Genomic DNA, 12654 nt, shown 5'->3' with positions numbered 1-12654 from the left:
CAGGGATTGAACTGGGATCTCATATGTGGAAGCCATTGCTCATCTACCGAGTGTATCGGCTCCCACGAGATGGTCTTTTCCTTTGTTTTCTTGTCTGTTTTTGTTGTTGTTTAGGAGACACCAGGAACCAAACTTGGGACCTCCCATGTGAGAAGCAGGCACTCAACCACTTGAGCCTCATTCACTACCCTATTTGAAGATTTTTGATGACTGATTCAATGTCTTTGCTTGTGATTGATTTGTTCAGTTCCTGTATTTCTTATAGAGTCAATGCAGGTTGTTCATGCATTTCTAGGAATTTGTGCACTTCATCTAAGATGTTTGATTTGTTGCCTACAGTTTCTCAAAATCTCCTCTTATGATTCTTTTAATTTCTGTGGGGTCAATCGTAATGTCCTCCCTTTCACTCCTAATTTTATTTATTTGCGTCTTCTCTCTATTTTCTCTTGGTTAATCTTGCTAAGGGTTTGTTGATTCTATGGATTTTCTCAGAGAACAAGTTTTCAGTTTTACTGATTTTCTCTATTGTTTTTTGGTTCTCAATTTCATTTATTTCTGCTCTAATCTTGTTATTTTTTTTCTTTTTGTTTTCTTGGGACTGGTATACTGGTTTTTTTCTTTCTTTCTAGTTTCTCCAGCTGTTCAGTTAGATCTTTGATTCTAGTTCTATCTTCTTTTTTAATATAGATACGAGGGCTATAAATTTCCCTCTCAGCACTGCCTTTGCTGTATTCCATAACTTTTTTAAGTTATTTTTTTTAAAGAAGCTTAAATTATGTAAATGTTACATTAAAAATATAGGGGATTTTCATACCCAACCCCTTCCCATCCCACACTTTTCCCAATTAACAACATCTTTCATTAGTGAGGTACATCTGTTACAATTAATGAACACATATTGAAGCACCATTACCAACCATGGTTTATAGTTTACATTATGGTTTACACTTTGCACCACACAATTTTATAGGTTTTGGCAAAATACATAATGGCCTGTATCTGTCATTTCAATGTCATACAGAACAATTCCAATGTCTGAAAAATATATCATGTTATACCTTTTCTTCCCTCTCCCTCCCCTCAGAACCTCTGTTGACACTGCCTTTACATCAGTTACAACTTCTACCATTACTAGAATAATAATAAGTCTACTTTAGTCCATAGCTGCATTTCCCCCATAGGTTTCTTTCTTTCTGCTATCTTGAGGATTTGGGGTTGGTGATGCCTACTCTGCTTCTGATGAGAGGGGGCTTAGATTCCATGGAGCAGATGGACAGAACTGTCTTGCTTGCAGTTATTGATACTCCCTGTTTTCTTGGGATGGGCGATGACCATCATGATCCTTTTGTTGGCTGTCCTGGGTGAGTCTGAGGAACTGGAGAGTAGGTGCTGGCAAGGACTCTGCTGAGATTCAGGGCTCAACCAGCATATGAGCAGCCGGAGATTTCAAGTCTCTGGTACACACATTTAAGAGCTATAGTTCTAATTATCAGTTCAAATAAAAGGGTCATAAGAGTTATGTGTAGGAAAATTATAAATGAGTCCAACTCTGATACATTGGGGACATAAGTTAAAAATTCCAAGGTAAGGCCCACTGACAGGTACTGAATTCCTGTGATTGTCCACCCTACCTGTGGTGTCCAGATGTCCCTAGAGCCCTCAGGAGACCCCTACTGGAGGCACTGTTTACTGTGGCAATCAGTGAGATCCTCCTGAGATGTGCATAACAGTAATCTCTGTAATGATCTCCCAACTCACTTTGAAATCTCTTTTCCATAAAAACTCATTTGAATTTAATATTTCATCCTTGGATCCAAGGTGAGTCTCCTGCAGACACCATATGATGACCTGTGTTTTCTTATCCACTCTGTCATCTTATGGCTTTTGATTGAGGAGTTTAATCCATTAACATTCAATGTTATTACTATAAAGGCATTACTTCAGCCATTTTGTCCTTTGATTTTCATATGTCACATCATATTTTTGTCCATCTATTTGAAGGACAGTTTTGTTGGATAAATAATTCTTGGTTGGTGTTTTTTCTCTTTCAGTACCGTATTATATCATGGCACAGCCTTCTTACGTCCATGGTTTCTGAAAAGAAATCTTCGCTAAGTCTTACTGTATGCCCCTTGTATGTGATATTTCCCTTTTCCCCTGCTGCTTTCAGAATTTTCTTTCTTTGGCACTTGGCATTCTGCATATTATGTGTCTTGAGGTAGGTCTGTTTGGATTTATTCTAATTGGAGTATACAGTGCTTGCTGGACACATATATAGTCATGTCTTTAATGAGAGTTGGGAAATTTTTGGCGATTATCTCCTCACCTACGCTTTCTGCCCTCCTCTCTTCTCCCCTCCTTCTGGAACTCCTATAACATGTATGTTGGTGCACTTCACGTTATCATAAACTCCCTGAGCCCCTGATCAATTTTTTCCATTCCTTTCTCTCTCATTTTTAATTTCCTTTCAATTTCAGTTATTCTTTTCTCTATGTTGCTGATTCTTTCTTCCATGATTTCAAATCTGTTGTTGTGTAACTCTACTGTAATTTTAATCTCACTAATTATGTCTTTTTTTCCCATAAGCTCTGTTACTTTCCTTCCAAGGTCTCAAGTTTTTCTTTGTGCTCACTCAGTGTCTTCTTTTGTCTTTTATTTCTTTAGCAATGGTATCCTTCAACTCCTTGATTTGATTCAGGAGATTTGTATGGACCCCATTGATAAGCTGTTTCAAGTCCTGTGTCTCATCTGGAGCTTTGATTTGTTCATTTGCCTGAGTCTAACCTCCTTTTTCGTGTGTATGGCTTGTAAATTTTTGCCAATGTCTAGGCATCTACATCTGATGCTGACTTTGCTCTGATGTATAGGTTCTCTCACTTGCCTAGGGATTTACTGTGCAGTAGCTATGTGCTACCACTGTTCTTTGACTCTGGGTTCAACTCTTCTAGATGTTTAGAATTGCCCTATTTAACTGCTCAAACCAGAGCTAAGAACCCAGTAATGGGGGCAGGCCAGCTTCCAAGTGTGCAGCAGTTTGATATTATTGATGAATTACAAAAAGAAATATTGGCTTATGTTTGTAAACTGATCTTCTCAAATCTTATACTTCTGTTCCCAGAAAGGCATATTAGATTATATTGGATGCATAGCTTTCTTTGATTAAATAATCACTTAAACCTCTTGTGCCAGTAGGGTGTTGAGTCCCCCCCTTTGGGTGGGTGGGGACTCACAGATAAAAGGCAAAGGAGAGAATTGAGGGCTTTTAATGTTGGAGTTTTTGATGTTGGAGTTTGATGCTGAAGCTGGAGCCCCAGGGAGAGAGACAGAGCCATTCACCTGTTAGTTGATAGCTGATCTTGTGGAGAGAGGCAAAGCCTACAGAGCCTCATTGTCTACAACTGACTTTGTAAAGAAAATAGAGGAGCTGAGCCCAGAGGAACCCCGGAAGCCAGAACTGTCACAGACATCAGCAGCCATCTTGCTCCAACACGTGAAAATAGACTTTGGTGAGGGAAGTAACTTATGCTTATGGCCTGGTATCTGTAAGCTCCTATCCCAAATAAATACCCTTTATAAAAACCAAGCAATTTCTGGTATTTTGCATCAGCACCCCTTTGGCTGACTAATACAAAGAGCCTTGGAGACAGTGGCAGTAAAGGCACCTGCTTGACTTATTTATTATAATTTCTCTTTTTTCATGCACTTCTCTGGTCTGGCCATCAGATGGTTCTCTTTGGCAGACCTCTGGGCTCACATCCCAGCTGCTGGGGGTGGAGAGGGCAGGGATGCATTCAGTGTAACTCCTCCAGTGGGAGGGCAGTGCAGAAGCAATGCCCTCAGGACCGGCCAAGCATCACAAACTTTCTCAGAGGCTATTCTCTACTCTTGGCCTGCTTCCCTTTCCCTGCCTCCTTAACAACCATTCAGGGCAGTGGGAAGGGTGTTTGAGAAAGCAAATTATCTTTAACTCCCTGATGGCTCTCAGGGCAAACAATGTAGCTACCCCACCCAGCCTGCAAGCGTGTGACCCCTCCAAAGCAGCAGACCAAGCTTGCTGGCCAAAATCCAAGTTAGCTGTAGGTTGTGTCCCTCCCTCTCCCCTTTCTTGGGGAAGAGGACCTCTACAACCCCCTTAGTCTGCAGCCACTGCAGTCCACAACCGCTGTCATCCTCAAACTATTTCCTCTGTAGGTGGGGGGATAGGTGCGCACTTCTGCTTTTGCAGCTCTCTTCACAGGACTTTTCAATCAGCTGAGCCTCCTTTCCTTCATCTCTCTCTCTTCTGGATGGTGTCACACCTTCCTCTGGTGTCCTGAGCCCCAGAGAAACCCTCCAGACAGTCTCCACCTATCCTCCAGCTATTTTTTTCCTAGGAAAGAAGTGATCCCTCTGCCTCTCTAACCCTCCAACTTCCTCCCTGAATTTTTAACATCAATAGGTGGCTTAGTTCTAGTAATGAAATAGTCTAAGATGTTCTGTTTCCTTTATAATGTCCACACATCACCAGCAGCTTAAAATAGTAATTATTTTGTCCTTTATTTATTTGTATAATTTTAAAACATAAAGGATCTTAAAAAAAAAAAACAAACCAAAACAGCAGTAATGCAGCCTTGGGGGGAAAGCATGGAAAAATGAATCCTAAGGCCTTTGAACTCTGGCTCACCCTCACTTTAACAACCCAACATCATGACTTTCTGATGGCTATTAAAGAATGTTGATAGAAATGGGTAGACGTTTTAATTCCAATACCTTGCAGTCAGGGGGTCCATTACAATTACGCTGACCTGCCATCTTCTCCACCAGGAGTTTCTTTTGAACTTTACGCACCACTCCCTCCCCCCCAACTTGATTTAGTCATAGGATTCTCCCAGGCATTAACGACCACTTTGAGAAATCGGCTTAGGGATTTAAAATTTTTAAAAAAAGCAATTAATACTTATGAATGCTTGTTTCAAATGCAATAAATTGTGTATTTAATGTATTTTAATTTCTCCAAAAATTGAAAATTCCTATTTCAGGCATCAAGGTTTTTTGACTTATTGTGTTTTTGTTTTTGAAGTGACTCTGTTCAATTCTGGGATACAATTCTTCTCATATATTCCTAGTAGTTATGACCCAGGAATGTATTCTTACTCTCTCTGTCTGGGCACAGTTTTACTAGAATCCTGGGCAGAGTGGAAACATCAGTTGAGAAAGTAGAGCACAATGTTTTTTGTTGTTGTTGTTCAGGCTGTTACTGTTATGGCACCCAATACTCTCTGGCTGGATTCTGGCTCCTGGGAACAGAAGCATAAGCAGGAGTGAAACCAGAGAACAAAAAGAGTTATTTGTAACATTGCCAGAAATAGTTAGACTAATAAAGTCTTCTTCCAAGTCTCTCCTCATTGTGGATTTTCTGTATCCTTATACAAAGAGGGCATTGAAACAACATTAGCACAGGCTTCATTTGGTCAAATGTAGGAACATACCAGGTGGCTCAAAAATCCTTTCTTTCCTCCCACATGTACCTTGGAGTTGCAAACCATAATGGCCAAATGTCAATTTTCTAGTTCCATACTAAGGAACATGCTAAATATCATCCTATGACTCTTGGTAATTATGTATAGAATTATCCAAGGCTAACAAAATTGAAAAAAAAAAAATGAAGGACAATGTGTGTGTTGGTTTGGCAAGAGTTTGAGAGCTAAAGAATGTTAAATTTATGTCAAAATAAAACTTTGAATTAAATCCGTGTTCTTATTTCCATTTTTAAAGAAGTCAAAAATATATATGCATCTTCCACCGTAAGTAGAAACACATCCCTTATTCTTTCATACCAAGAATTCTCATCCCCTTTTCTGCCTGACATACACCACAAAAGCCTTTGACAAGGAAAGCCATGGGCAGCCCAGATACAACCGGATAAAACAGCAAAAGTGACTTCCATCTGTTGGGGTGTCACATTCACCAGGCGTAGTGCTAAAGGCTCATTTGATCCACCTTACTCTTCTCCACAGAGCTCCATGAGCCCGGATCTGTTATCCACTTCACGTCCCAGATGAAGGAACTGAGGCTGAGACACATCCACGAACATGTCAGGAACACCCCTAAGTGACAATCCTGCAACCCAGGCCCAAGTCTACTAGCAAAGCTTGTGTTCTTAACCACTGGTCTCCAGGATGGACATGGCAGCTGCCGAGAAGCAACTGTGCTGTCAATTACACAGCCGTGTATTAACCACATGTGGCATGGTCAGCTCTGGGTGAAGCACAGAATGCTAAGCTTCTTCCCTGACAGAACTAAGAATCAGTTGAGAAGACAAGACTAACCCACCAAGTGTCCTGAACTTCGGATGACAGTAATGCAGTGGTGTGGTTCCTTCGTACAGTTCATAAGCTTTGAGGACACCAGAGCTGGACGCCAATGCACACGTGAATGCTCGGCCACGGCTGGCTTGTTAAACTGGAGTGCATTGGGGTATGCAGCACAGAAAGAAGGAGGCCGCTTCGGGGTGAGGGCAGCTTCCGGGGACCTAGATCTGGATGCTCTAAATCCACCAGGTCCAGAGATGAGATCCTCCGGGATGGAGTTTCACCACAGAAGGTGACAATCGAAGTGCCCAAAGGAAGGAATGAGGCAGGCTCCCTGGCATGCCCCACTGCCATTCCAAGTTATGGAGATGGCCAGAGTACCAGGAGAACATGCCTTAATTAGCTGCGACTCTCCAATCACCAGCAGTACCTGAATAGTGAAGTAATCAATACCACCCCAAAAAAGCTTTAACAGAAGAATATTTCAGCTCTATAACAGTGTTATAGTTTCCACAGAATATTTGATTTTAAAATATCAGTAAAAATAAGTATTTTTCACATATCTTCAACAGGAGTGGATATTGCTCTGCCAGGGATGTTCCAGATTACACAGAAGTAAATCTCTAAGTGAATCCAGTACTTGATGGAGAAGATATACTATGAGTATTTAACATTAGGAAAGTAAATAATGCTACCACTTCAGTAAGTTAATCGCATTTCTACCCAAATTCCTTTCTACAGTAAATAAAAAACAGAACTGTGTCTCAGTTTATTTTGGATTCCAAAGTAGAAGGAAGGTCGAGGATGTTCACAGCAGTGCAGACTTTCAGTGAGAAAACTGCTCTTGTGCCAAGACAAGAGCTCAGATTCTAGACCTGCCATGTTCTCTAGGGAACTTCACCCAGAAAGAAGTCAAACGTCATAGGACATGGCCCCAGCTCGGCAACTGGGTGATCTTGAGTAAATAACATCTCTCCAGGTCTCAGGTTCCACATCTGAAGAAGGAGTGCCCTTCGAGTCCTAACAAATAAATGGACTCCAGCAGATCTCCTAGGAGCTGGCAGTTCTTGGGGACTTGCTGTGCCAGGCATTGCTCTAAGTAGCTTTACAGGGATCCATTCTGACCATAGCCTTTCGGGGTAGGTCCAGTCCATCTTAAACGAGGACACAGAAAGCTTAGACATGCTGTCCAAGGACACAGAGACGGAAAGGGAGAAAGCCCAAATTCCAATGCAAATAAGATGCTCTTAACCATTGCACTCCTCTGCCTTTTTGAAACAGGAAAGGCAAGGTAACGTGCATATATTTTAATTATGTATTATAATATCCAGTGGATGCTTCCAAATCTTTCTTGCTAGCCCTCTAAATTGCAACAATCTTTCCTACAGAAAATTACAGTTTTTTTTCCCCGGCCTTTGTTTATACCTCAGTTAAATTGTAACTAAAATGACTTAGTGAATTACTGGTTGCAAATTGCAAATATTTGCAAAGTAAGATTTTCCTGCATGTACAGAAATGTAGAAAAGATGTATCTTTAGCAACCTCTACTCCATTGTCTCTGGACATGCATCTCTTCCCATCTGGCCACAGAATTACGGAAATAGAGAACATATGCACAGATTTTCCTGTTCCTTAGAGAAAATGATGGGCATGTTTATCTGTTTTCTCTATCCTTTATCCCTAATGATGCTGAAGGATTGACTTCTCCCCACTGGCATTACTCCATCCCACTGGGGGTGCTGAAAATATCTGAAATAATAAAAACGGTTTCCCTCTACAAATGATTGGGTTTTTTTTTTTGTTTGTTCGTTTCTGTGTCTAGGAAGAATTAAGATTCTTTCCCAGCCAATGTATAGATAAAAGAAACACTCTAATAGATCTGTCCCCAGGAAAAAAGAAATCTGATGTGGGAAAACTGAGTGGTAAGGGAAAGTTCTTATGGTTATTGTTTTTAAAGATCTAGCTCATCAAATCACCATAAAAACATGAAGGTGGACAATATTCTATGTCAAAATCATACATATTTCCCTATTTTATAAAGTATATATTCTTTTACTAATGTCAATAGCATGTCCAAAAACAAAAACAAAAATTAGTTTGGTTGCAATATTTGACTTCTGAACCCTATTGTAGATAACAGACTATAGTTAATAGCACAGTTATAAAATTTTTCTTTCACAAATTATAACAAAGATAACAAAAAAAAATTTTTTTTAAGAATAAGAAAAATTATAGGAATTAATTTCTTCTATTCTAGTCGAAATAATATTGACTATTTCTAATTATAAATTTTAGCCAAAACAAATCTTGCTGGGGCCAGCTGGTTTTGTGACAAACTGAAAATTATTTATGTCAACTTTTCCTCACAATGACAGGCCGATTTTGAGAAATGCTAGTTGATTTGGGACATAATACATGACAATGGATTTAATTCCACGAAAGCGTTTTCCTGCTTTGAGTAATGAGAACCTGTTCTGAAAAACTAAGACTTACAACTCAAACTTTGGTCTCCCTAGTTCTAAGCTTTGTAAGCCCGGGGTCAAGGTGATTTTGCCCAACACACCCCTGTACTAGCCCCTCCCTGACATGTCATAGGCACTCGATAAATGAATGAGGAAGACTTTATAAATCAGATTTTTCATGAAAACCCTTTTATGATAAGCAACAGAACTATTTTTCATATTTCTAAGCAGAATAGTACAATTCAAGACATGCTACCATGTGTTTTATTGACATTTTTTCATGTCTTCAGATTTTAACAAATATGGGACCAAGCCTATATTATAGCTTTTTACATAGAAAATAACCAGTTCAGCAAGCTGTGACATTTCAAGTCAGGATTTATTTTTATAGCCTAATAAAATACCTTGAGGACCGCTTTCACGTCATGATTAGAATGCAGAATCATGGATTGACCGTATATTGAGATTAAATGGAATCGCTTTGTGACAATGCCAGTTAGAGGATACTAAATCAAAATGAAGCACTCCTCTTCCTTTTTGAGATTTCAAATCACCTCATGTAAAGGCATTTACGTACAGCGATAACGAAATCACCAGGTCCTTGGAATATTCTAGAATTGCTTTGCAGTCCAAATGTTCTAGGAGCCTAGGGATGCCTGTGAAGACAATCGCCAGACTTTTCTGACAAGGAGAACTGACGAAAATCTAATAGAAATCAAAATCAGGCAGATTCAGGGGAAAGAAGGAACCGGTCCAAGATTTCAAGCAGCAAAAATAGATTTGCTTAGCTCCTGAATTACATCAGAGCTCGGCTATTCTAGTAAATTGTTTTAAGGTGGAAACCCCCGGCAGGGCCTAAAAAGAGCTATTTCTATATCCCGAGGTAGACCTAAGGGGAGGCCCGGTCTGATCAGTGAACCCAATCCCTCTCCACGTCAACACAGTTCTAATTTAGCACCATTCCATCTTCAAACGTTTCTACTCAACCATCTTTGACAATCTGGGTGGATAATATTTTTTGGAAAGCAAAGATCGTGGTTTTCCTATCACTGAAAGCAAAATAGAAATGAGCTGTTGGAGCTCAGAATTGTCCTATTCCTTCCGAAGATCAAGTTTGGAAGGGCAGTGCCCCATTTCTGGCAGGCAGGTCCCACTTCTGAATCCATGCTGCAGCCCCACTCTGGGGCCTCCAGCTGCAGTAGCGTCTCTGCCAGAGCAAGCCACCTTCCCTGATTCTGAACCTTTCTGCAAAGCTCATCACCTCAAAGGAAACGTATTAATAGTAGCAATCAGACCAGGGGCCATATATATTGGAAAAACTGGATCCGCTTCACTGTCCCTGGGCACACACCATGGAAAATGCCCTCTTTGTGCTTAAAATGGATTTAGCCGAATGCAAGGGAACGTATTGATTAATAATGGGAAAATCAAGCTGTATGAATAAGTTCTTTAAAAGGATACCACTCTAGCATTTGTGCCAATTGAAACGCAACATAAATACAAAGGAAGAAAAGACAAGTTAAAGAAAGGTGCTTTAGGCTTGACCAGACTTAATCTCTAAGCGCCCTCAAGAGTATCTATGTCAACAAGGTTAGAACTCTGTGTCATAGAGAATAAAGTGGTGGGGGGGGGGGGCAGGTAGAGAAACTTCACATTTGTCTTTAAATATATTAACAGTGCTATAAATAGACCATCACCTGCTCACCCTTTCCATTTAGAGGAGAGCAAGCCAGATGGGTTTGAATTACAGATTCAAGAGGAGCACATGCAGAAATGTCTTGACAGAAGAGATTTCCAGAGGAAAACTCTGACATTGTATTCTTCCCTTCAAGGAAAGGGAGAAAATTAAGACAGCTTTGGAGACCTTGCTTGCCAAGAAAGCTGAAGATTGCCGGAAGTCCTTTCCAGGCACAAAAGTAGTAAAGAGAGGTGCAGGTGCCTTCAGCAGCACCCAAGGCTGCTTGCACCAGGAGGGTCTCAGGGCTGCCCCCATGCACGCCCACAGGTCAAGAGTCAAGAGGTGCTCTCTGCTCCACCCTGCAGAGGTAAAGCCCTGTTGGTGATCTGTGACATCACCGCCTCCTCCTTTCCGGGTTCCACTCTTTCTTTCCTTAAGTGATTTGTGTAACCAGGGGAAAAGAGAAAACCTTATTTTTTAAAGAACCCCATGATGGTAATAAGTTTTCCCATGCGTAATATTTGAGCACCATCTGGCTCAGAATCTCCCAAACAAATTGCCAAATACCAACGACAGCTATTTTGTGCGCTTGGTGAAACAGAAGTACGCATCCCTTCCTCGGCTCCCAGGCACACAAACACACGGGCGCACGTCTGTTTCCTAAGCACACACGAGATACACTCAGCGGAGACATCCCCCGGTCAACCGCGGACCAAAACCTCCCCGGACAGGCGGTGCCTCCCACCAAACCTGCACACGCATGTCACAGGCGGGCAAAACTTTGAGCCACACACCAACACATCGCTTCGCAGGAAGTTGACTGCCGTCTACAGATGTCCCCTCCCGGGGGGGGGAGCGAGCCAAGGGTTTCTACTTGGAAAATAGAAACGGGCAAAATGGACATCAGCTATGGCGTTGCACGATGCCCCAGGGATGAAATCCACTTGAATATTCCGTACAAAACAGTCAACACGGTTGACCCCTCTCTGGGAGAGCAGCAAACTAACAGGACCTCCAAAATGCTGCTTACTGGGCAAACCAACTGCTCCCACTGGGTCAAGGCCGCCAGCACGTTCTGCTTTCTGGGGCTGCACGGGGTCGTAGTTAAAAGGCAAAGACGTGCCCTAGCGGCCTCTGTTGCTTCCCTTTCTAGTAACCACTTTTCCAAGGCTTTGCCCCGGTCCCCCGCACCCCGGAATGCCAGCGCGGGGACGGGGCGGCGGAAAGGGGTGCGCGGCGGAGAGCGCGAGCCGCGCGGCGATGGGGACCTCGGGAGAGCCCGCCGATTGCGCCCGCTCGCCAGCCCGCAGCGCCCGCCCCGGGGCGCGGGGAGCGCACAGCCGCCCGCCCCGCGCCGCCGCCCGGCGAGCACGCGGGCAACTTTACTGCGGGCAGAGGCTCCCCGGGAAACTTTTCTGTTGCCCGCGGCCCGGGCCGGGACCGATGTCCACGACGGGCCCGGCGCGGACCCGAGGCGCGGGGCGGGGGCGCGGGCAGGGGGGCGCGGGGCGCGGCGCGGCCACTCACCAGCCCGAGCGCGAAGAAGACGGCGAGCAGGGCGAGGCAGGCGCCCATGACGATGAGCAGCAGGAAGAGGACGAGCGGGTGCTGCTGGCTCATGCAGGAGTAGGACTCGTAGAGCCAGTCCCGCGGCCGCCGCAGCCCGTCGCCGCCGCCCGCCGCCGCCGCCGCCGCCGCCTCGGCGCGGTCCCGCAGGTAGCGGCGCCGCCGCATCGCCTCCCGCCACATCGGGCCGGCCGGCGGGGCGCGCGCGGGGCCCGCTCCACCCCCGGCCCGCCGTCCGCGCCGCCTCTCGGCCCGGCTGCGGCGCCCGCGAGCTGCGCGCTGGGGCCGCGGGCGCGGGCGGAGCTCAGCCCCCCGCGGGGCGCGCGGACGCGGGCGGGGACCGCCGGCTGCCGCGGGGCAGCTGCGGGCGCAGCCGCGCCAGGGGCGGGCTCGACGGGAGGGGCCCCCGCCGCCCGGCCCCCCGAGCCGGCGCCGACCCTCCCCTCGGCCCGGCTTGGCCCCACCCCACCCCACCCTGGGGCGCGCGGGGCTCCCCCCGGCCTTCGCCGCCCGCACCCCGGCCTCCAGCCCAGGGGCGGGGCCGCCCCCTCCGCTGCCCCCCTCTCCGGGAGCTGCGGGGAGGGAGCGCCCACCCTCGCGTCCCCCCTCTTAGAGGGTTCTTGGAAGGAGGGGCGGCGGCAACCCCCACTCCTCCTCT

General features: G+C 44.7%; 1 protein-coding gene across 2 annotated transcripts in view; it reads right to left on the bottom strand.

Annotated features, from left to right (window-relative positions):
* The window catches only part of ADCY2 (adenylate cyclase 2), a 455060-nt gene extending 442881 nt beyond the window's left edge, over window positions 1–12179 (bottom strand). For both annotated transcript variants that reach the window (XM_071207382.1, XM_058306528.1), the window contains exon 1: window positions 11958–12179. In XM_071207382.1, coding sequence (XP_071063483.1) covers window positions 11958–12179 — 222 coding nt within the window. The remainder of the gene's footprint in view (window positions 1–11957) is intronic.
* Window positions 12180–12654: the final 475 nt, after the last annotated feature.

The sequence above is a fragment of the Dasypus novemcinctus genome, chromosome 2 (genome assembly GCF_030445035.2).
Source record: "Dasypus novemcinctus isolate mDasNov1 chromosome 2, mDasNov1.1.hap2, whole genome shotgun sequence".
NCBI lineage: Eukaryota > Metazoa > Chordata > Mammalia > Cingulata > Dasypodidae > Dasypus > Dasypus novemcinctus.
Note: the sequence above shows the minus strand (reverse complement) of the source record. Positions and strands in the feature narration are given on the sequence as shown.